Here is a 26,590-nt window from a genome sequence, read left to right on the forward strand (position 1 = left end):
CGGGCTGATTTACGGCGACTAATAATATTACGGCGCGCGCTATCCTCTACTCTTTATTCTTCCTTCTCTTCTTTTCATTTTTCTTCTTCAGTTTTTGAAGAAACCCCCTCCTAAAAGCTGTGCAAATAGTTTACGATGAGAAACGTCCTCGCGACGTCCTCGTGCTCGTTGAAATTTTACGGCACTTTACGACCGTGGCTGTGCGCTTAGGTGATTTTAGGGCCCAATGAGGCCCCAAAAATCGGACGTGGCCGGCGTGTGGCCCGTCGGCGGTTGCCCCGAACTTCGGTTTAGAGCTGCGATCGTGTGCTCCGCTGGTAAAAACGAGAGAAACGACACGAATTGCACCCCTTTTCGCCAAATTAGTTCAAATTTGCACGGAAACGCGGTGAGAAGAGTTTCATTTTTTTACACTTACCAGAAAATTCTAATTTAACGGGTATCGTTATAATAACTACGATTTGAATATTGTTCTAATAATAAAAAAGTTATTGGTTAAGTGACCATTAAGTGTGACGTTTCTAGTTGTCAGTGCCTCATTTTTCGGTTACAGTAACGTAACGTCTATTTGTTTGGTTTCTGACATTTCTTTTTGTAAAATAAGGCCGTAACACCAATTTACCATCGTATCCTGATATAAAATTATTGCAGCAGTTACAAGAAAGTACAGTCAGTTACCATAATCAGAAAAAATAAAACAGAACGCAGTATTATATTATTTTTAGTCAAAAATAAATAACTCCTTATCATTTTGTATCCAGTACAGTTTTTTCGATCATGGTATAAAGTGAAAATCTATGAAGACAGGCTGGTGATCACAACTAGAAATTTCTCTCGGTGGTGTAGAGAAGTGTTTTTCGAAAACCATGGCGATTCGCACCTAGAGCAAGAATTTTACGACATACTTTATAGCCTAACTGCCATGAAATTTCTCTTGTTCAAGCCTCTGGTTCGCTTTCCATTTTGGATTTATAATACCTGCAGTATTGGCGAAGGCGTGCGCAGCTTTCTCAAGGACTCGAGTTTTTCCAAAGGACGCAGACATTTTACAACCCTCCGGCACACGAGGCTTATCGTAAATGCCCGACAACGATGCGACTCGAAACCACGAGCCTCCTTTTTCAATGAATTCTACTGCCCCAGGACTGCAGTTCATTAAATGATAAAGGGAAGCTCGTCTCACTATAATATACAGTCAATTGATTCATCCCACCTGCAAGGGTTTTGCGCACGGTGCGTCATGTTAAAAGTGTTTGCAAACGATCGTCTAGATATACAGTGAGAGAAATTTTTGGTTCCGGTTACCGCTCAGTCCTTGACTATTTTCATTTTTTACCACAATCGAAAAATATAGTTCTAGGTAGAAAATGAAAATAAGTTTTCTAGCTGTTACCGGAAAGTCTAGTATCCGTTACTAATCTTTCTCATCACGATCACTGTTACTATATTTTCTTGCAACTGTTGCGAAAATTTAATGCTTGCGCAACGATAAATTGACGTTTGACCCTTGTTTAACTAAAAAAGTAGAGTAAACCTCACAAACTGATTTTGCGTTGCAATAACCAGAAAAGGATTGACAATAGCGCAAAATGTTTACGCGTACCTCGATTTTCGTAACTCCAACAATATTCAAACAGGTTTTTTTTAACGATACCTGTTTTACTGAATTTTTCTAGTTGCAGGAGTAGGTCACGGGACCACGGTAGGAAATTAGCCGAAGGTTGGTCAGCGGTGCGTACAAAACGGTGTCCTCAAAAATTTATACGACCCCCAGCGGCGGCCGTGGCGAGCTACCGTTCGGCGATTACCCGCCTCCCAATAAATCAGACAGGCGGATACCTGCTCTGGTAAAATCGCGAAGATTTTCACCGCCGTCTCGAGTCGAAAAGGATCGAAAAGTAAAAAGTTCTTCCGGGCGTGTTTTCAGCCCCGCTTCGGCGCGGCGCGGCGTCTTTGGAAACCGGAAGCCGCGGTCACGCCAGACAGTAATTAAGCACCTAGAGAGGGTAAAAAATTTTCCCGCCCCCCGGCGGCGGTGTCGAGGTGTGATACGTTACAGCTGGTTAAACAGCTGCGGTTCCCCCGGCGAACCCCGAGTCGCCAATCTCGCCGATTTGACGCTTCTCTAATCGTTCCTCCCGTTCATCTTACTTCTGCAGGAAAACTTTTCGTAGCTTCTCCGAACCGCCGGGGGCAGAAGAATGATCGACGTACAGGTGGCGCAAATCAAGCCTGCACTTTGCCCACAAAGTAGTCGTTATATCCGAACACGCAACCCGGCTCCTCGACTCCATGGTTATTAAGATGCGATCCGCACTCTTTCCGGGCGATCGCTCAATTCAGGCACTTTGTAAACGGTAGGAGACCAAGTACAGTAAGTTTTACTCCGATGCTTCAGTTTCGGCTGAAAATTTGTGACCACAAATCTTGCGCCTCCGGTAGCGAACCACCAAAGAGACGTTCGAAACATGTCTTGAGCAGCCGTTTTTTGACATCGAAAAAGTACCCTTATGTCCAGAAGAAATTTTTCGTGATTCTTGGATGTTAAAAAACGGCTAGTAAGACATCTTCCGAACGTCTTTTTGGCGACCTTAAGTTTTGATCTGTCTGGGTAAACTCTTTCCGCTGATCCGGCCAAACTGCACGGATTCCAGGGAAAGTGATCGTTCGAATGGGAACCGTTCATTGGTATCACTTTTTTTCACCTGGCACCTTTTACAGAGAGGAATTTTATTCCTGCAGCGTTGGATCGAGATTTTTTTCAGCGAATCTGCAACACAGCTTGAAGAAAGTTCGCTACAAAAAAAGCTTCGAAGATTTTTCAATTTGTACTTACTTCGACGTCGGTTGATTCCGACCCTGCACAGCATTTCTTCGACCTCGTGACACAGTTGTGAAATGGAAAGTGAAAATTGGCAAGTAGAAAGAGGCGGGTTTCGGCAGTGCCGCATCCCCCGCTGTGCGGTGACACAGTTTTTGCTACTGTTTAAATTTAGGGTCTGCACAACGTGCAGAAGCGACGAAGCTGAAAGTGCAGCTTGCAATTTCAGTCCGTGATGCTCGTCGACTCCGTCTCCGACTCCAAGCAGCTCCTGCAAAAGAGAAACGCGGAATCGGTGTAGACTCCAGCTATTGAACAGATTTACAGCCGCTCCTGATCCTGATGATGGGGAAAGAATTTAAGAAGGAAAGTAGAAATCTTTTGAACAAGGTGATGAACCACTCGTCGTTCTTCGCGACACCGGTAGCTCCGCCAAATTTACGACCGAAGGAAGCGTGGCGAGTGAAAGAGGTGGAAAACGGAACCTGAAGAAGCTCGTCCTTTGTCAGGCTGGCACGCGACCTCGAAGTGAATAAAACCCCTGGAGAAGCTGTCCGTCGGAGCTCTTCTTCGTTTTTCAAGAGTTCTGTTACGACTTGTGTTCTTAGGACGCAGCTCTTACCTGGAGCGTGATGGAGGAAGGGGAGGAGGAGAGTGGTGATAAATTAAAAAGTTATTATCGGCTAAATAGGAGGCGATTAATTTAACCCTCGTGTAACAAATGCGTGGTGGCTTGTTCGGGGCGCCCTTCGACTGCATCCGACACGTCGCGTTGATCGCACATGATCGTACGAAACCAACAGACACCATAACACGGCCTACGCTCAAAGGATACGGGTGTCAGTTGCACTGTGAAATTTCTCATCAATCTAATAAATTTACCAGCCCTCCTCAACTCGAGCATATGGCTCGATCATATCCCCTGGCTTTTGGGTATACCTCGAAAATACTTCCAGCCGCGATATTACATTTTGAAGCAATAAGGCGGTACGCTTCCGGGGGTCTCTTGTCCTCCGACCAGCTTGGATAATGCTGCGCTATTGTGCTCTCGATGCGTTGTTATTAATCACGAGGAAATTTATGATTACCCATAGTCGCTGCTGTTCGTTATTTTCTATCAACGCGAAGTAGGTATTTCATCGATTTCTACCGACTCGGAAATGTCTTCCCTCATCGACACCCCGGAGGAGGTATAATCCGAGCGGAACAAGGCGCAGCGGGGAAAAGATCGAGGCTTATGCGGGAGATCCTGATCTCGGACAACAAGTAATTGGGCAATTAAACCCGTTCGGGAATGATCCGGGATTGCGGCATAACGGAGGCGGGCGGCGAGGATGACCCTTGAAACACGAAAATCGCGATATAGTAGGCGAGAGATTCGAAACGCTCGGAGGATCGGCTGTGCAGGAAGAGTTTCTCCGCACGTACCGCCGCAGTGAAAATGCATCTGCGGTAGGATTCGCGTTTGCGCCATGGCGGATCGATCCTCTCTCACCGCGTTTATCGTTTTCGCCCCGGGGTATTTTTGTTTCGCGGTAGCGAAATCGGCGTAACCGTTGAAACAGGTGAACGGATTCACCTGTGTGCACAAATCGCAAAGAGAGGACCAAAAAGACCGAGGGTATAATAGCCGGTCCCAGTACCCGGTTCAAAGTTTACTCCTGCATGCACGGGAATTACGCATTCGGTGCACTCCAGCAGGCGGTCCATCTCCACCTGCGCTGTTATTAACTGCTCATCATTACCCCGATATTCCCGCACCTCTCAAAACCGTTCCACGGAGAAAACTCTCCGTCCATGATCCGTGTATATTTTAAATCGGCCAACACCGCGAGTAATATAAGAAGAAGATCGCTAATGGTGGTCAGAAGGAGTTGTACTGGTCCTGTTTCGGGGCGATGCTTCTCTGCAGCTTCGAACTAAAGACAAACGTCCAGCCGTTACCGGGGATCCGTTTCCGCCCGGAAATCACCTCGTAACTACCCGGCCCGGGGCTTATTTCGAAGGGTCGAAGCGGCCTCGCGATCTTCACACTGTCGTTGAAAGGGTGGACCACTCCTTTCCTTTCGGGTCGCAGCTCCGCGGGATGGACAGGAGTGTACCAGCCTGGTCCCGGGGCTTCCGGTTCCTTGTAGCAGAGGCTGATGTCCTCGAGCATGCTTCGCACCGTCGGTTTCTTGGTGAACCTGAAAAAGAGAAAGATTATGAAGGGTTTTAAAAGATGAAGCGGAGGCTTCGCCTCACCTTGGACAGCTCGTCCAGGCTCCTTTGAACCGGTTCGATCCTTCAACGGCCTTCTCGAAATCGCTCGGAAACTTCGTCGGCCAGTTTTTGGTGTCCGTTGGCTTCGGTCGGGCTAGGTAACCCAAGATTGTGCTCGCGTCTCGCGGTCCTGAGACAGTACAAAGTGAGGGGTTTCGTTGGAAGTAGAACGAAAGACGCTGAGCCAGGAAAGATGACGCGGGTATTGTTTGGCTTATAGTGCCTTTTGCGGCAGATTTTGCCCAGCGCCGATCCTTGAACTCACCTGTGAACAAGTCGTACGGTCCTCGCTTGCTCGTTACCTTCTTCAATTTGCTGTCCATAGAGTCCGGATGTCGCACGTTGTACCTGGTAAACAGAATCGGAAAGACATCGATGAGAGAAAGAGGAAAATGCATAAACCAAAACGAATTATGCAGAAATGTTGACATTAACGGGACTCGAACATAATCCCTTCCAAATTTGTCTAACCCAAGTTCCACTATCCTTTCTTCCTTGTGTTTCATAATTATGGCAAAATATCACACTGACAAGTAGGAAGAATTTTTTCATCTCACCGGTTGCAGGGAATCGACCAGCTGCGAACGGATTTCTTGAATCTGGGTAAACAACCGTCGTACTCGAAACTCGAAAGGCAGGAGAAGGACTTGAACCGATTCTTCTCAACGTGGTAATACGGGTTGTGTTCTTTTCCAGTGTATCCTGAAAAGTGTCAAAATTTTGTGTCTCTTATATCATTACGACGCAATAATAAACATTCGGATCAGTAACAACTAGTTTTATCGTCTGGCTCCCGACATTATTATCAATATTTAATCCTCTTTTTGATTACCTGGACCGGGTGTTTCCTTGGCGCGGGAGTTTTTGAATCTGGGAATTCTACCAAAGCCGGTATTTTCACGCCGGATGTTGCAGCTTCCTTCCAAAACGACTTCTGGCCATTGTCGAATATCGTGTACACCCGGCCCGCGGCCACGCTTCATCAGGTCCCTCTGGAGAGCGTATTTCTCCGGGAGTTTACCGCCCATCGTTTCAGCGAACTCCTTCATCTCTTCTTCCCGCTTCCAGCTGAAATCATTACTCATTTTTTCCATGAAACAATCGCTCGGATTAGGTCTTCAGCTTGGTCGCAAGAAATTTCGTTCGTTATAATTCTCTGCTTTTCTTATCGTCAGGGTCAATTACAATTTTGGAAATTTGGAGTCGAAATGGAAACTAGAATTCATTAGAAATTTTATTCAGCGCCTAACTTTAGTCCACCCGCATTACGTCCGTGAATCGCAGGTCACATAAAGACTGGGTCGAAACTTGGTAATTTTCAATACTTTGAATGCAAAAATATTGTCCATAGTCCGGAAAATGTTAATCAATAGTTATGTAGACATTTTAAAATCGATAGTTCGATCTGATCATCTGTATCGCAGGTTAACAACATCATCTGTTTGTCGTAGTTAAAAATTTTAGAAACTCTCCACACGTATCGCTCTTAAAAAAGAAAAGAGCAAACTCCAAAAACACAAATCGGAATATTCGAGAGAAATAACAAAAACTTGCGAACACTAATGTCATGGTGCACGAAATAGAAAATTTGTTTTAATGGATGGAAAGCCGGAGCAAAATTTTGCACAACACGTTCAGTTAGCATTAATTTACGTCAATTTTGCAATATATCACGTGGGTGGAAATTGACCGAAAAAAAGAAAATAATTTCACCTTGTTACGGGGCATTTTGATACCAGGGGCGGAGGATCGTAGGTCCCTGGGGGCGGGCCGTCGTTCAATTTCACCCCGAGACGCGGGTGCATTCCAATTTTCGCCCCGATTGGCACCGAGCTTCCGAAAGGCGGCGGGGGTTTTGGTTTCCGGAGAATGAGGCATTTGCATCGCCATCGACAAGAGCAGCGGCATAATTTGAAGGACGAAGTTTCACCCCGATTGCAGGGCATTTTCAGGCCGCCGAATCTGAATTCTTTCCGTGCCGGAACAGGTCAAGTTCGTTGATTGCGTTGGGCGATTCGAACGAATTGAGAATTGTGGCCCGAAGATTAGGTTGGAATTTTGGTTTCATTTGCCCAACTCGCGATTTTCCGCGAGTTTTCCATCCCGTCACTAAATTTAAATTCAAATCGACGGATTTGCGGTTGGATGGAATGGGATAAGAATAGACCCAGCTGCCTCGATTCCGATTACTTTCCACGCTCTTATTTTGTTACGCGAATTTCTTTTATTCAGTATTATCTTTTATATACTTCTTGGTTTTGTTCCCGATGATCGTGCCTCGTCGTTGCCCGCGAAGTAAATTACCTTAGAATAATATTCAGGGCTGTAAGTAATTCATTACGGCAAACTGCCGAGAATAACGAGATTCTTTTAACTAAATTTGAAAAAAAAAACATAAATCATTTCGTATTGGTTTGGAAATTTCAAACCGTTCTTGCTTTACCGCACGCTGAATTTTAGTCTTACCCGATAAATCACACAACCGACTATTTTATCGACCGTTGGACTCCCGTTGCAGCCTTGTTTTTAGCTCTTATCATCCATGAGTCGCAGCAAAGAGCAGGATCTGTTCACTTGACGATACTTAATCTCAAGGCAATAATTTATTCAAGATCTTAACAGAGGGCGTAGTAATGATAATATGAAAAGTAGTCGCGTGTTCGACATTGCGCAAAAATTTTTAAAACGGAAACTTAAATCAATTTTGTGCAAATATTTATTTCCGGTAAAAAAAAAAATAAAAAAAGATTTATTTACGTATTACGGTGGTTCTTATTTTGGTCGTGTCGGAATTTCTTCGCGCTCACTCGCCAAAAAAGTAATCAACATACATAGAAAAAAATCTGGCCAAGTCCCCGAATTTTTCCAACAATTCTAACACGCCCCGACATGCAATTGAATTTTTAAATGGAAAAATGTACGCATCTGAAATTTTTTTTTTAAGAAAACTGTACGTATAAACATTTTTCTGTTTGTCTGTAATATTTGCAGCGAGAAGAGAACTCGCGAAGTTGGTTAGCAGTAAAGTTTTTAATCAAATTCGCACTCGCTCGGCTTGGAAAATAATTTAGCGCGTTCAGCAAGTTTGAAATTAAATTGCTGAGAATTTGCAAAAGCGCTTACTGTACGTATAATTATCTTTACTTTATTCCCTATTCTTTTGCAAAGCTTGCGCGTTCATATTTTCTGTCGTTTTTCGATGCTTTTAAAATACCTCACATAAGAATGAAAAGACTTTGCAAACGAGAATGAAATGTTTAAAAATTCACATATACGAGTTTTTTTCTGATAAAATATTGCCCATGTATTTATAATATATCGAAAGGTTCTCGTTTATAATTTCCTCGCCATTATAGCGTGAAGAAAAAGCTTCGCTTACGAAGTAAAGTCACTTTATAGGGGCATCGAAAGAGAAGAAACAGAATTCCAAGAAAAGAATATAAGAGAACTGAAAATCCTTTGACGTATAATTTTTCCTTTTACTCTCTCGCCCTTTCTTCATCCTTCGTCGCATTAAATTCGTAGCCACGCCAAAATCTTATAGAGAAAGAGAGAGCTTGAAAAACGAATCTAGAGCCCTCTCGTTACTTTATACTCTCACTTTTCTTCCTTTTTTTTTCACAAAGCTTCGCGAGCAACCGCAGAACATTTGTCTTTGATCATCGACGGAGAGTGTTTTACTAAAGCATTATCATTACATCGTTTCATTGACATTTTGTCCCACGCATTATTTCATCGCCGGTGTACACGAATTGAGAAGAAAGAAAAAAAAAAAACATTCTACGGAGCAACAATTTTTAGTTTCAGAGAAAAAGAAACATCTTCCTCACCACGCATTGAAAAGTTTTTCCGTCTCTTTGACGTCGCTAAAATTTTCTCTCCTAGCGAATTATTCGTTGTTCTGTTTAATTTCGTTCATAATTTTCGCATCCCTTGCTCGGATTTTTTGTAGAAAAGAAAAAAGAAAGAAATAAAAAAAATGACCCGTATGCGACTGTATCCTCTTGGATATTTTGAGACGCGGGTTAGTTTTTTTAAGCCGCAGGACAATCTTAAACTTGAATCGTCGAGTCGAAGAATTGCTTCGGTATAAAAGAAATAGGCGAAGAACGATAAGAGAAATGGAAAAAAGGGGCAAGAAACCGCTCTCAGCCAGAGGTGGAAAATTTACCTACCCATAATACGATCATAACTCAGAGTTGGTTTCTGCACTTCTTATGTTGTAGGTATAAGGATATAGCTGAAGGTATAATATAATCGCGACACCCACGGCGGTCCGTTTCTTCATTTTTTTTTTTTTTTTTATCCCATTCTCCATCTTCTTTATAGTCTTTTATTCTGTATTATATATAGGACGCACGTTTCCCGAATCGCAAATGTCTGGAACCTCTTTAACTATGTCACAATATCGTTTGTTCGTATTATGTAATAAAGGTGGAAAACAAGTCGACGAAAGAGTGATGGTGCATAGAGGAAAAAGAGAGAGAAATTTTTTTTTTTTAAATAATACCATGTAACCCTCGTCCAATATAGAAACTCGCGATGTCGAAAGGTGTTTAGCGAATTTTCTCGACGATTTGTTATTTTTTTCTTCCGTTTATCTTCTCGCGAATTTCGTTTTTTTTTGTTTTTTTAGAATTCCATATCGTATATCATCCTTCATACCGGCAGTGTACATCATACAATTTTATTACATATCTATACAAGTCTATAATTTTATATACCGTATCAATCACTCACACGTCACATAATATATGTATATCATGGAACATAGAACGTGATAATATAATAAATTTTTTATCAATATATGATATGAATATTATTATTATCTGTATACACGCACTGACAATAAAACGAACATTTGATTGTACATAGAAACGCCACACGGCATACGATATATTATAATTAATATACACCCTAATCAATATAATTAAAAGGTTTTTCTTATTTTTTATTTGCACATAATACCAGTTTTAATTTCTCTTTGATAATATTTCTCTTTCGTTTATAAATGCGTGTAATTTTGGTATGCCTACGATGCGATTTGACAATGAATTATAAATTCAACGGGTACTCGTCTAGAATATTATTCTTATTAATATAGTACATTATATGCAATGCAAGCTGCGCCCCAATTGCAGCTTTGCATTCAGTTATGCGGCATAATTTCATTATGTACACATAGAAGTTAGATTGGTATTTGTTATATAATAATTCATTTCAGAATATAAGAGACGAGTGCCCATTTTTCATCATGCATCTCTTTCTGCGTGTGTAATATGATAGCCTGTACGCGCATATGTGTGTGTGTGTGTGTGGAGGGGTGGTGTATTTTATATACATTGAAAATTAATTTAAAATCTCGTTTTATCCAGACTCTTATTATGTCCAATCTAATATATATACATATATATATATATATATATGTGTATCTATTAATAATATTTACGGAGTGTTGGTGTACAAATTTACATATGCATATACATATATATGTATATATATATACCTACGTATTACGTATAATACGGATATTTTTAAATAACACACAATACGTAGAACGATTATTACATATCATTATGTGCGATTAATTACGGAGCGTAGAATTAATTTTACTTTAAATATATATTTACGTATATAAATTTACGTATGCGTATGCATCATACTCATACAGAGACGAGCGGAGCTGGATGTATCGATACATTACGAATTAGTAGAGATCGAGCCGTTCTTTGGAACGGATTTTTATAATTAATTAATAATAAAAGATCTTTCGTGTGTGTGTGTGTATATACATGCAATAAATACAATATAATTTAAAACTAATTAGTACTAATTACGTATTTCAATACGATACTTAAGATTATGATATACGATCTATAATAATATACACATACGTATGCGGTAAGACAGTAAAAGTTGCGTTATAAATTTACGTATATGTATGTGGATTATTTGAAAAGGGGGAAATTATGCGTGTGAAAATTTGGGAAGAGAGAAAACAGAATGTGATGGTCATTGTTTCTTTTTTTTTTTTTTCATAATTCGGTTATTTTCCTTCCAGTCTTTGTTTCTCTGATTTTCTTTCACTCTTTTTCCAATTCGATTTTGTTTATTTTTGTTTTTTTCACGAAAATCTAGGACACTCGTGCGGTGATTGAGTTAGGCGGTCAAATTGAAAAACGCGATGGGCGAACGACGATTTTTTTTACTTCGCATTTCGTTGTTTTCCTCGTTTAATTTTTATCTCGAACAGAAGCGAATTGTCCGACGAAGCGGTGAATCGGAAGTTTCAATTCAACCCCTGCAATGAATGCAGTGCGAAATAGAGTGGAAAACGGAGACAGCGAGAGAGAGAGAGAGAGAGAGAGAGAGAGAGAGAGAGAGAGAGAGACAGTTGGAGTGAAAGAGATCGAAAAAATGATGAAACGAGTAATTAAATAATTACGAACAAATACCCGCGTGCAACATTAAATCTTAATTTCAGTGAATACATATAATATATTACGATGCAGCAGTACTTTTCATCTTAACTTATTATTATATCCCTCGACGAGTTCCAAGGGATCAGGTAAAATCAGGTCCACCTGAAAATTGGAACCGTGTGAGAAGGATATACAAAAAGGAATAATAATAATAATAATAATAATAGTAATAATAATGATAAAAAAATTACAATGCCAACAATGAACAAGTAAACATTGAAAAACACAAAAACACACAACGGGTTAATCGGGAAAAAGTATATAATATATATATTAAGGAAGTTTGCGATTTTTTACAATTATACACCATGTTGTACATTATATATGTAGGTATATTGTAAAAGCAACAATGATATCTGTTGTTATACAAATTAATTAATCAATCCTCTTATTCCTTTCCCATAATTAATCAGTCAATTAGTTCCAACACCGAGAAAAGCGCTGCTTTCCCCAGATCGTATCTCGGGATTAATATTATGATTATTATTACAGGAGGCACAATTCATTCAAGTTCAACGAAATTATGCATACAATGAATATAGCTCATATTACGTATATATATTATTTGCGGTTACTCAGGCGATGAGAAAATTAATTAACTCTTGAACGAAAAAGATAATAATAATAATAATAATAATAATAACAATAATAACAACAACATCAAGAACATTAACAACAAGAGGAGAAGAGGTGAAGTCACCGAAGATAAATCGTTTCGGCTTATTAGATGCTATGCATTCGGTTAAATTATATGTACTATGCATATAGGTGTATTACATATACGCATGGATGTACATCGAAGAAAAACATTCAAAGAACCTCAGAATGAAAGCAACAAAGAGAGGGAAAAAAATCACCAAGAAGCTGAGGATGCGAAAATAACAAGAAAAAGAAATTGCGGAAGATTTTTTTTTATACCAATCGTGGTTTTCTTCTAAACTTTTCAATTTTTTCCCTTTTAGTTCGAGTTTGGATGAAAAAAAATCACTCCGATGGAGTTTAAAAAGCTTCGTGTTCAAGGCAGGGAGATACAATAAATGAAAAAAACTGTTTTGAATAAACAAACAGAGTGTCAGAAGTGAAAGTCACGTCGATTGCGTTGAATTTTTCTATAACGTGATCATTTTTCATCAAGACGTGATGCATGGTGAATCACATGGCATTCCCCGATATATGTGTACGTGAAAAAGTGAAAAAAAAAAGAAAGTAGACTTGAAAAGTTCTATAAAAAAAAAACGACGTCTGCAACAGAATTTGGAAATGGATCGTTGAAATTTAGAAAGAAAAAAAACAGGAAAAGAAAAACAATCGTAAAGTCCTCCAGAGACGAATCCCGATAGAATTAAGAGGCCGGACGTATTGATTGCAGTCGTTAATCAATCAGCAAAGTTTCTTCCAGATTTGCAGTTTTTTCGATTTCAACATAAGCGCAATCAGTCCGCGGAATATCGTTTTTGCCGGAAGACTCTGATCTTTTTTTGCGGATATTCGCTTCTCTCGCTGTTTCCGATCTGCAGACACAAGCCGAAAGAAAGAAGATAAAGACGGAGAAGATGAAGAGAAAAAGTAAAGGAAAGAAAAGGAAATGACTGAAAGATTGACGCCAGGTTTATCAGGACTGATTTCGCATTCCCAGATGTACGAATAATAATAATAATAATCCCTCTGACGTATGATATCGTGGATTTCTTGTAAAACATGCGGAGTGACGCATGAATAATATAATAACACGGACGTCACGAAGTCGTCAAGTTCTGTAATTAATTTCCCCCGAACGGATCCCCGGTTCATATAATATTATATATATATGTATGCATAATTGTATATACATATTCAAAGCTGAGCAAATAACTGAGAATAATTTACCATGAATTGAAATACGAAAATTCTGTAAATGTACATAGTATAATGAAATAAAGTTGTTGAGAATAATTTTCATCCACTTTTAGTACGATTGTTTTTTAGTATACTTTCTCTCCTCCTGTTTATCGATAAATCGTGATTGATCGAACCTATCGAATCGTCGAAGAGGTTGCAATACGATATAAATATTACGTAGTTAATCCATAAATACGACTACCATTAATATTGTTATTAGTATGGTTAATACTAATATAATTAAACGTCATGCAATAAGTTAATTTTTTAAATTCTGTAAGTAAGCGCAGGACGATCTTAAAAAGCTCCTGTATTAATTGCAATGTATTTATCGTGCTGATAAGATGATAACAATTATTACTAATATTATGAGACACGAAAGTGAAATAATGTTATATTCGTTAATACAAATAATACATTTTAAAAGAAGAAGAAGAAGAAGATAAAGGGTTAAACAACAAGTGATGTACGTAATAATAGGTAATAAAGAAAAAAAAAAGTAGAGGGAAATAAAAAAGTTGGATACGTGAATTAAATTATACAATACGTAATATATACTTGTGCAAAGTTTTTGTTACCTATTATAATAAATATCTCTCTCGCATTGTTCGGTATAGGATAATGTAACATTATACATTTGTGCTCTACACGACAACCGTACGGGTTTTGGAGGCGTTCGTCAAAGGAAACTTCATCATGCTGATTGAGAGCTGACGCCACCTGCGTATATATATACACACATACATGACATATATATACACGAGAAAAAAAATAAGAAAGATATGAGAGAGAGAAGAAAAAAAAAAAAAAAAAACAATTCGTAAGATAATTCGTGATGTTGAAAAATGCCGAGAGTGGAGAGAACGAAAATTATGTGGTAGAGAAAATATGATGTTCTTGTTTGCTGTTATTATTATTTTTCTGTAAGTATAATTGTACTCGTGAACCGGAGAGAGTGTATAAAAAATTATTAATGAACAAATGAACTCAATAATTACGAATTGGAAAATACTTGAGTGCAAATTGATGAATACAAGAAAAGAAAGAAAAAATTTGCAAAGTATGAGGAATACGAACAGCCTTACTGCATTATTCTCTATATAAATATAGTGTGATGATATGTTTTTTTACATAATACGCATGCAAAACGCAAAACCAATGTCGAATTTTACACTACAATTAATGTTATAATTAGTTTCGTATAATATCAAATCATGCGCGCTTATTACGTGCGTTTTTTTTTTTTTTTTGTTCGCTTTCATTTCATAAATCGTTTCACGTTAGTGATTGGATATGAGTGGTTAAATTGTGGGTAAAAAGATTTTTTTTCTCATTGAACACAGTTCTGAATTTTGATCATTAATTTAATTTTCACACCTCGCGGGGCGGGTGAAAAAGTTTTGATACCACGATAATGCTTGAATTTTCGGTGTGAAGATAATAATAATAACAATCGTAGTCATAATAATTATCAAACACTCGCTGGGTAAGGATATAAAATTTCGTATACAACGTGACGCAAAAGTGCAAGTAAGCGCATTATCTACAATCTATGACAAATTAACGATTTTATGAACCTTTAGAAGAAATTAGAGAGTAATGGAGCGTCGATGAAAAAATACAAAACAGACAAGAAAAGAAACTGTCATGAACCGAAGTAATGAAATGAGCAGTAAAAATTATCCTTCCGTGGCGAAAATTTATCTATAAATAGATTTTTCATCTTTACAGAACATACATTTACGCTGCGGAAATTCGACAATTATCGAAGAAAAAAAAAAAAAAAAGTATGTCAAAATAAAATTAATATACTTATATATATTTTATGATCGATTAAGCCAAGCAACGAAAATTGGTGTTACTCGAAGTTAACGAGTCCACCGCGTTAATTAAAACTCGCGGAATAAATTTTCGCCACGTAGAGACTGTAGATTGAAAAATTGGCGTCATGCGCAGTCCGGGATCCGAAAATTGACCCAAAGAAATTATCCGGGCGTTATACAAATGAAACGAATCGAGAAAACGGGCATTACTTTTTTTTATTCCCTTTTTGTCAGACGCTCGGGGGCTGGAGGGGGATCGGGAGAAGGGTGGAAATCGACCCGCGAACAAACAGCGAGGCACTTCCTTGCGGAAGTGGATTTATACTGACCGAACGCTCGTCGTCCTTGTCTGGCTCAGGCTCGGATGCCTCTTGACTCGACCTGACGAACGGTAATTCCGCCGCGGACAACAGCAGCAGCTTCCGCAGGCCGCAGAGAGGAAACTCTGCCTGAAGTGCTTTGACATAAATCCGTAGATGATGGGATTTATGCAGCTGCACAGCGAGACGGAGAAAGGGATTCAAAATTTCGTTTCAAAAATCGTTGGGACGAAAAACATTCAAAATCAGGGCTCAATTGACCAAATTCGACAAGATAGACGCTCGTTTTTTACTCACGTCTTGATAAGCAACAAAGTTAAAATCGTATTAAGGATAAATGGAATGTTGGGCGAAAAGAAATATCGGTTCGTGAAATGAAAAAGGGATTTAAACGTTCCAAAAATCTTCGGGATGAAAAGGAATGTAAATCAACATCCAACAGACGAAATCCAACAAGATAGACATTATTTTTTAACTTGTCGTTTCTCTGTTTCCGGCGAACAAAGAAGTTGTTGTGCAGTCACTTAACCTTGATAAATATAATCTTAAGCCCGGAATAAAGATGTAATTAAAAAACAAACATGCTCAAAAAAAAAAAAAAATCCTTCAGCGTTATTAATTTTTTTTTTTTTTTTCAACTGAAACGAATCTTAGCAAATTTTAATATCCAACACAATTAGCTATAGGCTGTCAACGATTCGAGAAAAATTTTTATTATCAGACTGCTGAAGCTGATTAAACTGCGGTGGTTTATTTTTTGAACTCTGATCAAATATTTGACAACTGTTTTTTTTGTTTTTTTTTCTTTAATTAATTTTTGCCAACTTTCGACTCGGACGATTCTTCGCCGTATTTATCCGTATTTATTTTGTTACGCAATCTTGACTGCCAATCCGATGGATTGAACTTTGTTCGTCAATTGTCGACGTGAATGAGCCAGGAGTCGTTTCGAATATCGCATTGTTACGAGGGAACATTTGTCCACGTCACCTGTTGAAGTAAGCCATAAGCTGAAAGGTGACGTTGCTGTGTCTGTAGGGGCCGATTTTAGCCCAGGGCAAAATCCCATAGGCTGTCAAAACATTGTCGACCAACATCGGACCCCAGCAAATTCCAAATAGAACAACTACGGCCACAAGCATCTTGACAACCTGAAATCGAAAGAATAACAATCGTCCTATCTTCGTGAAACAAAAAGCGCAAAAAGAAAAAAAAAAGAAAAACGAGGAAAAAACGAACAACCAAGAATAAAGAGAAAAGAGACACATCTTGAAGACAAAATTCTTATTGCTACTATATCTCTTAATCTTATCATTTTTTTTTTGTTTCAATTCGCACACATTACACATTAGACTGTATAAAAAAAATAGAGTATTTTTCTTATTGCAAAATTCAAATCGAAAATATTGCTCCAAATTACGAAACAACGATGCTGTCGAAGTTTTAGCTCTTAACATTAATATTTAGAGGTGTATCATCGCGATTTTCTATTTCTCTTTTAAGTAACATTGGAAATAAAAAAAAAAACAAAAAAATAATCCTTTGTTGACCTTTGACCTTAAGTAACTTTTGAAAGAGTAGATTTATCGTAAAATAATAAGAGACCTTTTTCCTACAGCGTTCAATTCCCTGCATAAATGCGTTTTCGTTTTATTGCTGCACTAATGCGTTGGTGAGTTATAAAATTCCAAAGTTAGAAATAAAAATTTCGCGTGTCGTTCAAACCGTAAAATAGAAAATCGCGATGAGACACCTCTAAATATTAAGAATAAGAGTTTAAACTTGGACAGCATCCTCTTTTCGTCATTTGGAACAATATTTTCAACTTGAATTTTGGAATAAAAAAATTGTCGATTTTCTTTAAACAGTCTATTGCATATACAACAAATCTATCAGTTCGGAATTAACCAAGCCTTTATTCACCCCTTCATTTACCAATTCTATCGATCGCACGTTCGTTTATTTATTCGTTTTTGTTATTCCTGATGTGGAATAATAAATTGACTGTTTTTCGTTACGCTCTTTAAATTCAGCCAATACACGCGGTACAACAAACGACGAGGATGGAGAATGTACTGTGTGAAATCGGCTGCAAATCGTTGCCAAGTATTTCGAAACAGTGGCGATAAAACGAATATTCACTCTTTTTAGCTAACTTTTAGATATTTTAACGTTCATTTTTTACAAATTCTCATAGATTTATTCACTTTTCGTCAACGTGTAAAACCTATCTGGTACTTTCGTTCGATTTGTTTGAATGTTTAATCGCTGAAGAAACTCGTAAATATTCGCTTAAAAATGTCGAACTATGCGTAACAAGTCTTTTGTTTCAATCGAAACACATCCGTCGCTTTCGTATATTTAAATTTAAACTTCACCGAGAGGTTGCATATTCATTATACCTGTAATGTATACTCCTAACGGTAAAGTAATTGCCATTGGAAAAGCGTCGAATCTCGTTGAATGACAAAAACGATAGAAAAAAATAAATAAAACCGTAATATAGTCACTTGACTCTTGACAACTTTTAGCCCGAAATATTCATCATACGATACGTCGAAAAACAATGACGTAATATATACCTAATGTAATGTACATGACCGTTACGTTTGCGAAATATATTATCGTAGAATAAATGAATATTATTGCTCATTGGAGGTATTATAGTGTATTATTCTTCGTATAACATTGATTATATTACGTATGTAAACGAGATTGAGTGTTCGAGGTAAAATAAAAAAAAAAAAAAAATACACGCATGTATGTGGACGAAAAACTGTAGGCAGAAAATTATCGTTTACATTCGAATAATAATAAAAATCTAAGAATGACGGAAACTTGTGAAATTTCGTGGAATATTATTATAGATGTTATACAGATAAACCGACGGTAAATGATCGTTGCTCGATTTTTTTTTTTTTTTTTTTTTTTTTAACGAATTAGTTTTATTTGGCGGAAATTTTTTAGTGACTAATGATTCTTAGAAGCCTGTTTTATTTTTTTTTTTTTGATTTTTTGTATCTCTTGTTCCGACAGAAAAAAAACCAGCTTGTACATTTGAAATCATATCGAGTTATGCAGCTTTTAAATCACAAAGACTGACCAGTCTCGATGTGTTGAATGAAGGCAGATGTCTTGAACGACCAGTGGCTGCATCGTGAGTGTATAAATTAATCGCGGCTGGATCGTTAAGGCCACCGTGGTTATTGTACATAACCCGTGTAATAATAATCCGACTCGACTCAAGTTTCAACCATAAGACGGAAGATATTATGTTCCTTGTTAGCGTTAGCGAAATATACATGTTAATTGAAGGATAAGTGACATTTTAGGCACCTTATTTAAAGCAGTGATAACACTAACTGGACAATGAGAGGGAGAAAGAATGATAATGGATAAAAACCGAAAAATAAACGTATCAACGGTGAAGGAAAAAAGAGCACAAAATTTTTGCGAAAGAACTCTGCCCGAATTTGGAAGAAAATTTTTTTCTTTCTCTCTCTCTCTCTCAAATCGCGTTTAACGAAATAAATAAATAAGCAATAACGATCATGTACCGAAATATTATAATTGGCAGATTTTTAACTCTTTCCTAAAATTTCCGCCTCGCCGTTCCGAGTTTGTGGTAATAAAATTTGGGAAACGAAATTACCAGCGTAATTAGACAAAATTTTTAATTACCCTTTGCACGAATTAATGTCTTAATTATACGTATAATATGTATAATGTATTTGGCGACGGAAATTTTTATCCCTACACTCGAGGAAATGGGAGTAGATCTTTTTTTTGAGAAGGGGGCATGAAGAAACGAGAACGGAAATGAAAACCGACCTGTTTCATGGTCCGCGATTCTTCCTCCGTTCTGACGTCTTCCCGGCGTCCCCGTCTTCCGTTTTTACCACTTCCGGGGTGCCGATCATTCAAGGCAATGCATTCAGTGGCCGAATTACGGCTGGGACTGAGTCTGGAAAGAGGAACACACACACGCACATCTAATGGTTGTAAAATTCTGATAGAAGATGAGTTCGGCGAGTGAAAGAAAATTTTTTATTTTAAAGGGGAACTGTTTTTCTCCACACGACGCGTCGATCAAGATGTACCTGAGAGGAAATTAAAACTATAAAATCGAAAAAAGGTAACGGAAAGAAAAAAAGAAAATGGCACGTGCGATATGTGAAGAATTTTCCAATCTCATATAATCCTGTTCGCTTCACGATCGCAAAAAGCGTCTCCAATTTCCATGCCTAGTACGTATGAGTACACACGCGCACATATGTATATACATATATATGCAAGCTTCAATTCCTTTTAAAATTTCCCGCTTCCGCCCCGCACTTGACGAAACGTCATCGCGTATCCCTGCAATTGACTCGCGGTGAGCTTTCGAAAGTATCGAAAAAGGTAAGAAAGGTAGCGAGGCTAGAAAAGAAACGGATGTAAGAAAAGAATGTATTTTATTAGCTGCAGTGTAATAAATGTTGACTGATTGATTTCGGTTTATTAATTTTGAAACCACGCGGTTTGTGATACGAAAAATCAGAGAAGATGAAGAGTGTTGTTTAAATCCACTTGTGCGATTCTATAAACGAATTCGGTATTTAATAAACATTGGACGGTCGGATTCAAGGATGCTAAATATTTTATCAAACTGCGTGATTTACGGATTTCGATAAATTTCAAAACATACGCTTCAAGGTCCGTTCAACTTGATTTCCAATTAGGAATGTGCGCGTTCTTTTTCTCTTTCACATCCGATGAAACTCTTAGCGTCGTAAAACCTCGCGGGATGTCAAAGAGATTGAAAACGGAACGCGACGATTGTAATCTAGGTGTATATAATTGCGTGGTTACGTAATTGATGAAAAATAGAAGTAGCTCACATTTTTCATTTTTACTTTGAAAGAAAATTCTTCAAAGTAAATAGAAAATAGACAAATAAAGCACAATGTATAAAAAGAGTTTAAAGTATGTTAAAAAGAAAAAACAAAAAAAAAAAAAAAATAGGTTATTCATTTATTCATACAATTAAACATCAAGAAAAGAAATACCCCTACAGGTCGTAAACCAAACGCGAACCAAAAATTTACCGAGAGTAAAACTTATTTTCTTTTCAATGAGAAATAAGCAAATGCAATAAAAAATAGGAAATATCATTTAAATAATAAACGTTGGGCCTCAATGGGCCCAGCAGAGGACCCGGACCCAAAAAATGATATGCTCATCGGATGTCCTCCAACATTTTTCGATTCAATGCTTGGTTTTCGATACGTTTGAGCATACTTTTTTTCAATGGGACACCCTGTATCTTATACACCTAGCAAAAATACCGAAGTTCGATTGCTTTTAACATTCACAATTGTAATATACTTTTGACGAAGAAGAAAAAATATAACATAATTATTTCCATTCACTGTACCAAATGTCCTTATTAAAACGTGAAATGAAAATTACGGACGATGGATAAGAATCGTGGTAATTGAGGATTGTATACATTGTGACGAAATAAGTCCGGGAAAACTAGTAGAAGAATATTCACACTGGTGAACTTCCCTTGGGAAAGATTTGTATTGTAGCAGAGCCGGGTGAAATGTGAAAGGAGGTATAAAAGAGGAAAGAGAGAATGAGGAGAAGAATAAGAAGAAGGAGAACCAGCATCATGGGTAAAATAGGAAGAAAAACGAACCTTTCTCGAGGGACGTCCTCGATCCTTCTTCTCGGATCCACCCCTACGTAACATACAATTGGTACTTACGCGCCGTGCACTTCAAATATTCCTGAAAAATCCCGCCTTGTTCCCAATTTATATCCATTCCCTCTCTGTGAAAATATTTCCTTCACTGATTATTTCCAAGGGGTCGTACTTGCACTCTTAAAATTTCGTGTACACCAGTCATGAAATTTTTTGGAACCATTCGAAATCGCATGAAATTCCAGAAATTTACTGAAATCTTTTGAAATACCTCGAAGTATTCTGAAATCTTACGAAAGCACATGAAATTCCTAAAGTCGCATGAAACCCTTTAAGATCCTTCAAAATCTCATAAAATCCGGTACGAAACAATTCTCTGAAATAATCTAAATAACGTGAAACCTTGAATAGCCGTAGATAAATTTTGTAATCAGGTACAACATCTACGCGCAAACTGAAGAGTGATTAACCCCTCGGTAATGATTTAAATATCCCCTGATATCTCGCCATACGGAATAATTAATTGTTTAATTTCGCCGAACAATCCTTTCGACGAAGATTACAGATCCGAGAGAAAAAAAAAGAAGGAAATACCCGAAACGTTTTTGACCATTTTTTTTTATTTGCAGATCGTTCCTCTAATCCTCGGTTCAATTTTATCATTATATCACGTACGTAACCTACGTACAGCTACGACCGATACTTTAACCAGTTGTGTCGCAGCTGTATATGTCCCGGATTAGGTACAGGAATGAGCGATAATATACGTGAAGGGGGCGGGCAATTTTTAGGGAAATTGAACGAGCTGTTCGCTGGAATGTTTGGATACCTCTTGATTTTGTGTCTAGCTGCGTACGCGTGTGTGGTATACATACATGTACATTAGGGTGGTCTTTATTCAGGGTGTTGAAGAATTTTTGCCAGACGATCCCCCAAACCAACTTCGAATAATTCGAAAACAATCGCCTAATTTTTTCAGATTTTTACATCGACTCTAAGATAGTCCGCATTGTGATCGAAGTTTCTTATGGAAATTAACGTGGGTAAAACTTTTTTTCTCAGTATATATTTTATTGCAAGAGTAACAATGTTCCAAATAATCTGTAACTGCCAGGTTTTGGCGAGAATTAGCGATACTATCTGGGAAAAAATACACATCATCGTACCGGGCAATCTAGACGAATTGCACAACCTCGAAACCTGACTTTGTTTTTTATTTAGAGGAAGCGCAATTCGTCTAGATTGCCCGGTACGATGATGTGTATTATTTTTTTTTTTTTTTCATATAGCTTCACTAACGCCGACTAAAACCTCGCAGTTACAGATTTTCTGGAACATTATTACTTTCACGATAAAATATATAGTGCGAAAAAAAGTTTTTCTCATGTCACTTCCATAAGAAACTTCGATCACAATGCGGGCTATCTCAGACTTGCTGTAAGAATCTGAAAAAAATATGGCGACTCTTTTTAAATGATTTAAAATTGATTTCAGTGATGGGGCGGTAAAAATTCGTCAACACCCTAAACAAGGACCACCCTAATATACGTATATGCACAAGAGCTCTGAGGAAGCTGGCGGGGCTTGCAAGCGGCGAAGCTCAGCTGCGCTGGCAACGGATGGGCTTGATTTAATCCTATTAGGTCCTCGTCCTCTGCCAACAGCGATAATATCACCTCACCAATTCCCTTTCCGTTCGGTTTTATTCATCTGCCGGCAACCCTTCGCCCTCATTTACAACGTTTCGCTCCTTTATACTCTGCTCCCTCTTTTTTTTTTCTTCCCACCTGCGGGTCTAATTAATATACAACGTCAATTAATGCCGATTTATCAAGTCGCGATATTGCTTCGCTTTTCTTCTAACGACGCGACGTCTGCATCGTTTTTTGGTTATTATACTGGGTGTTTCTGTGTAAACACCGTTGTATGTTGGGTTGAATATCACTGATGAGGATAAAACTTTTTTTTCACTCGTTTTCACGTTTCTGTTCATGGCATTTAACCATTCAGCTCTGTGGCAGGTTATTTCGTCAATTGATTCAGAAAACCAATTCGTCCCGCGTCGTACTCGCCTGAAATTGAGCTTCGAATTTTCGAACCCCTTTACAGTTCGCCTTTTTTTTTGATATTTTTACAACGCGCGGAGTTTCGTTATTAGTTTTCTTTTTTCTTTTCGATCGATTCGGTTACCCTGTTTGGTTGTCATTTTTAATTTCGGAATTGGATTGAGATTCGGCTTCGATGTCCATTATTCTCTAACCGGTGATTCGTTATTGTTAATCATTTTTTTTCAGTCTCTCTTTTCCTTTTCTTTCTTTAATGCTCTTTTTTTTTTGTCTACGAAGTAAACTTGCGACCTACAAGGCTGATTACAATTTTTTTACCCTTCCACGTTTTTACTTTCTTCGAATCTTTATTACCTACACACATAATTAACCAACGGCACGACATGCATACGTTACTCAAGCTCCTGTTCAAATCGCTTTCTACGCTCCAAGGAAGATTGATTACACGAGAGAAGATCGATACGAGTCTCCAGCGTAATGAAAATACACGCAAGACAAAACGTTTAAACTTTGAAGGATTTTTCGGATCGTTATAATAACAATAATACTAAAGTTCTTACAATAATGAGAATTACGAATGTATGAAATTCATATCCTTCTGTTATCTCGCATGTGTTATATAAATATATTCCTCGCTTAAAGTTATTCTTCGGAACTAAGGTATATCTCATCGTGAAATTGAAACGAGGCACATTTATTGAATATAAAAAAATTCGCTTCGTTCATTATTGTTATTGAATAAATTTAATCAACAATAAAAGGCGCACATACTGCGTAGATTCTATAATTTCTCATTCGTTGGGACAAAGTCTGCAGTTCGAGTAGAAAAGAAGGAGAGACGGATAGAGAGAGAGAGAGAGAGAGAGAGAGAGAGAGAGAGAGAGAGAGAGAGACAGAAGGAGAGAGAGTGGGAGAGATAGAGAAAAAAAAATAACTTTTAATTGACGGGATGGGAAACAATGTGAAAATTGTGCATTGTCATTGTTTATTTTATTTTTTTCTTCATTTCAGTTTTTGAAATATGCCGCAAGCATATCGCCCACACATGCATGTGTAATATAATCAATCAATTACTCACGCGTGCCTGGACGTCATGTGGTAACGCCGCTTCATTACCCTCCATATCTCCCAGCATATAGCCGTGTAGCAGAAGGCCATGACAATGAGGGGGACAACGAGGACCAGCAGTAGCATGTACACTTCGTGAATTTGCCAAAGCGTTACCGATCTCCTGTCACGTACGCACCAAAACGCCCCGAGGTATCCGGGACCGACGGATTCGTGCCGCTGCGAGAACAGAGATGTGAGAAAGGCGCGAAAGACGCGATACAGCCATTAGTTTATATTTTTAACAACATTCCTCGTCGTCCGAGCTGACGAATTTTTTGATTTTTGCGATAAAACAGCGTACGCGTATTCTTGTGATATTTTAACAACAAGAATGGGACAGGGGTTGAATATCTTTGCTCACCTGCGTAAAGAGTATCGGTATCGCCAGTAAAAACGACGTTATCCAAGTCATGATTACGATTCTTCGGGCCTGACTTATCGTGCACGTGTACTGAGCCCTCATCGGATGAACGATCGCGTAGTATCTGAAATCAGTTGATAAAGACATGCGGTGAAAGATTTGCGAAGAGACCGCGTATAACGGACACAAATCTCAAATTAGCGATTTAATGTCTGAATGAAACAGCATCGGCATTGATCAATTTTTGCCGACCGGTTGTTTGATTATTCGGGTTTGATGAAAAGATTCGTGGTTTTATCAGATAATTCTATTTTTTTTTTTTTTTTTAACGTATTCTGCTTGTTTTACATTTTTTTCTCATTCCTTCATCGTAGACAAAAAGGAGGAAACAAAGGATAATGGAGAAGGAGATCAGAAATGAGACTGTACAACACTGACGAGTAAATATAAAACAAAATAAAAACAGCGAGTATAAGATTGAGCCGAAAATTTCGACGAGTCGAACTAGAATTATCGCGTTGGCCTTGATCCGTGTAAGAAACGAAAGTGTTGTGAATATACATGTATGACGATAATCGTGCAAAGAATATTAGTGAATATAAAAGGTATTCGAGGTATGAAAAGGCGGTTCGAGGAAGGATAAAGAAATTTTTGTGAAGGAAATAGAGGGCATCTTTTTTATTGTAAAAGAAGAAAAGAACGCGATCTCTTACCTCTCTATCGACATCGCGGTCAACGTTAAGACGGAGCAAATGGCCGAAACGCTCTGCATGTAGTGAACGGATTTGCAGAGAAACATTCCCATGCTCCAGGTGTAGGAGAAGAGCTTGGCAATCTGTAAGAAAAATAAAAAGAATAGAAGAAGACAGAGCTTGAGCGATGATAACTCGGGTTAATCGAATACGGGCTTATGATTCACGATTTCGCCACATGGCGTGGGTTCGTTATCAGACTACACGGTGTAGTAGAACCATTGCAACCACATCGTTATAAGGCTTAGGATGGTAACGCGTAACATAGAGAATCTCACGAAGCGTGCCTTCCCCAAATGTCAAACGGACTGCTCAACACTGCCAGCGCTGGGTAATATTATGATAATCAAGGCCTCGTCTGCGACTAACGAGGTGAAATCCCGGCATGGAAGCGTGGACGAGAAGTGAATAAGGCTGTAATTCGCGCTTAGTAGAGGGAAGGAGAGAGAGAGTGGGGCCAAAATTGAACCGCTTTTCAAAAAGCTGAAACCTCGACACGCGGACGTTTTGTCGTGTAGCCAAAACTGCGGCCACTGTCACTTTGCGACTGTGTTGTGTTGCGGGAATAGTTGGACCATGGCCAAAATCTAGGGCAAAAATAATCGTTCGAGTACAACAACGCATACTACTTCGGCGATGAACGGCTAATGGGAGACGAAGAGAATAACAGGAAGAAGCGTAAAAGAATCTGGAAGAGTACAGGGGGAGCAAAGTCCGCGAATCTGGTTCGAAATTAAGCTGACTCATATCACCGTTCATCCCTGAACGACACTGAATTTGCAAAGTTGCCGCGGTACTTCGACTTGGTGAAATATGATCGAGCTTTGCCGATAGTGATCGTAAGCTGGTCTGTGCTTGTGATACCTCAGCACTTTCAGTTTCGGATTGCGTGCGGAGAGTGAATTTTCGTCGCGCGAACCTTTTCTCACCTTTCCGAAAAACTTTTTGCTTGGTTAGGAAAGGGTTTGGGGAATTAGTTTTGCCCCGGCAAAAGTTCAGCAAAATCGTGTTGAACTTGTCAATTAA

The 26,590-nt window shown here is 38.4% G+C and overlaps 2 protein-coding genes across 3 annotated transcripts in view; both read right to left on the reverse strand.

The window, feature by feature from the left end:
- Window positions 1-4,685: 4,685 nt before the first annotated feature.
- LOC124180691 (lymphocyte expansion molecule-like) lies at window positions 4,686-7,029 on the reverse strand. Its single transcript, XM_046566437.1, has 6 exons — window positions 6,797-7,029; window positions 5,916-6,151; window positions 5,641-5,785; window positions 5,349-5,431; window positions 5,066-5,213; window positions 4,686-5,007 (listed from the first exon to the last, which is right to left on the reverse strand). Exons 1-6 carry the CDS (start codon window positions 7,027-7,029, stop codon window positions 4,686-4,688), a joined length of 1,167 nt encoding a protein of 388 aa, XP_046422393.1.
- Window positions 7,030-11,030: 4,001 nt separating this feature from the next.
- Window positions 11,031-26,590, reverse strand: part of LOC124179944 (QRFP-like peptide receptor) — a 42,967-nt gene continuing 27,407 nt past the window's right edge. Inside the window, exons 4-11 of one of the 2 annotated variants that reach the window (XR_006870176.1) lie at window positions 25,526-25,647; window positions 24,813-24,936; window positions 24,420-24,628; window positions 19,418-19,550; window positions 16,577-16,737; window positions 15,596-15,760; window positions 14,022-14,163; window positions 11,031-11,667 (exon numbers count right to left, since the gene is read on the reverse strand). Coding sequence is in view for 1 of the 2 variants with exons in the window: in XM_046564828.1 (XP_046420784.1) it covers window positions 11,658-11,667; window positions 15,596-15,760; window positions 16,577-16,737; window positions 19,418-19,595; window positions 24,420-24,628; window positions 24,813-24,936; window positions 25,526-25,647 (969 nt within the window). In the remaining variant the exon portion in view is untranslated. Of the gene's footprint in view, window positions 11,668-14,021; window positions 14,164-15,595; window positions 15,761-16,576; window positions 16,738-19,417; window positions 19,596-24,419; window positions 24,629-24,812; window positions 24,937-25,525; window positions 25,648-26,590 lie in introns of both variants that reach the window. The other variant, XM_046564828.1, reaches the window with a different exon arrangement.

The sequence above is a fragment of the Neodiprion fabricii genome, chromosome 4, assembly GCF_021155785.1.
Source record: "Neodiprion fabricii isolate iyNeoFabr1 chromosome 4, iyNeoFabr1.1, whole genome shotgun sequence".
Classification (NCBI taxonomy): domain Eukaryota; kingdom Metazoa; phylum Arthropoda; class Insecta; order Hymenoptera; family Diprionidae; genus Neodiprion; species Neodiprion fabricii.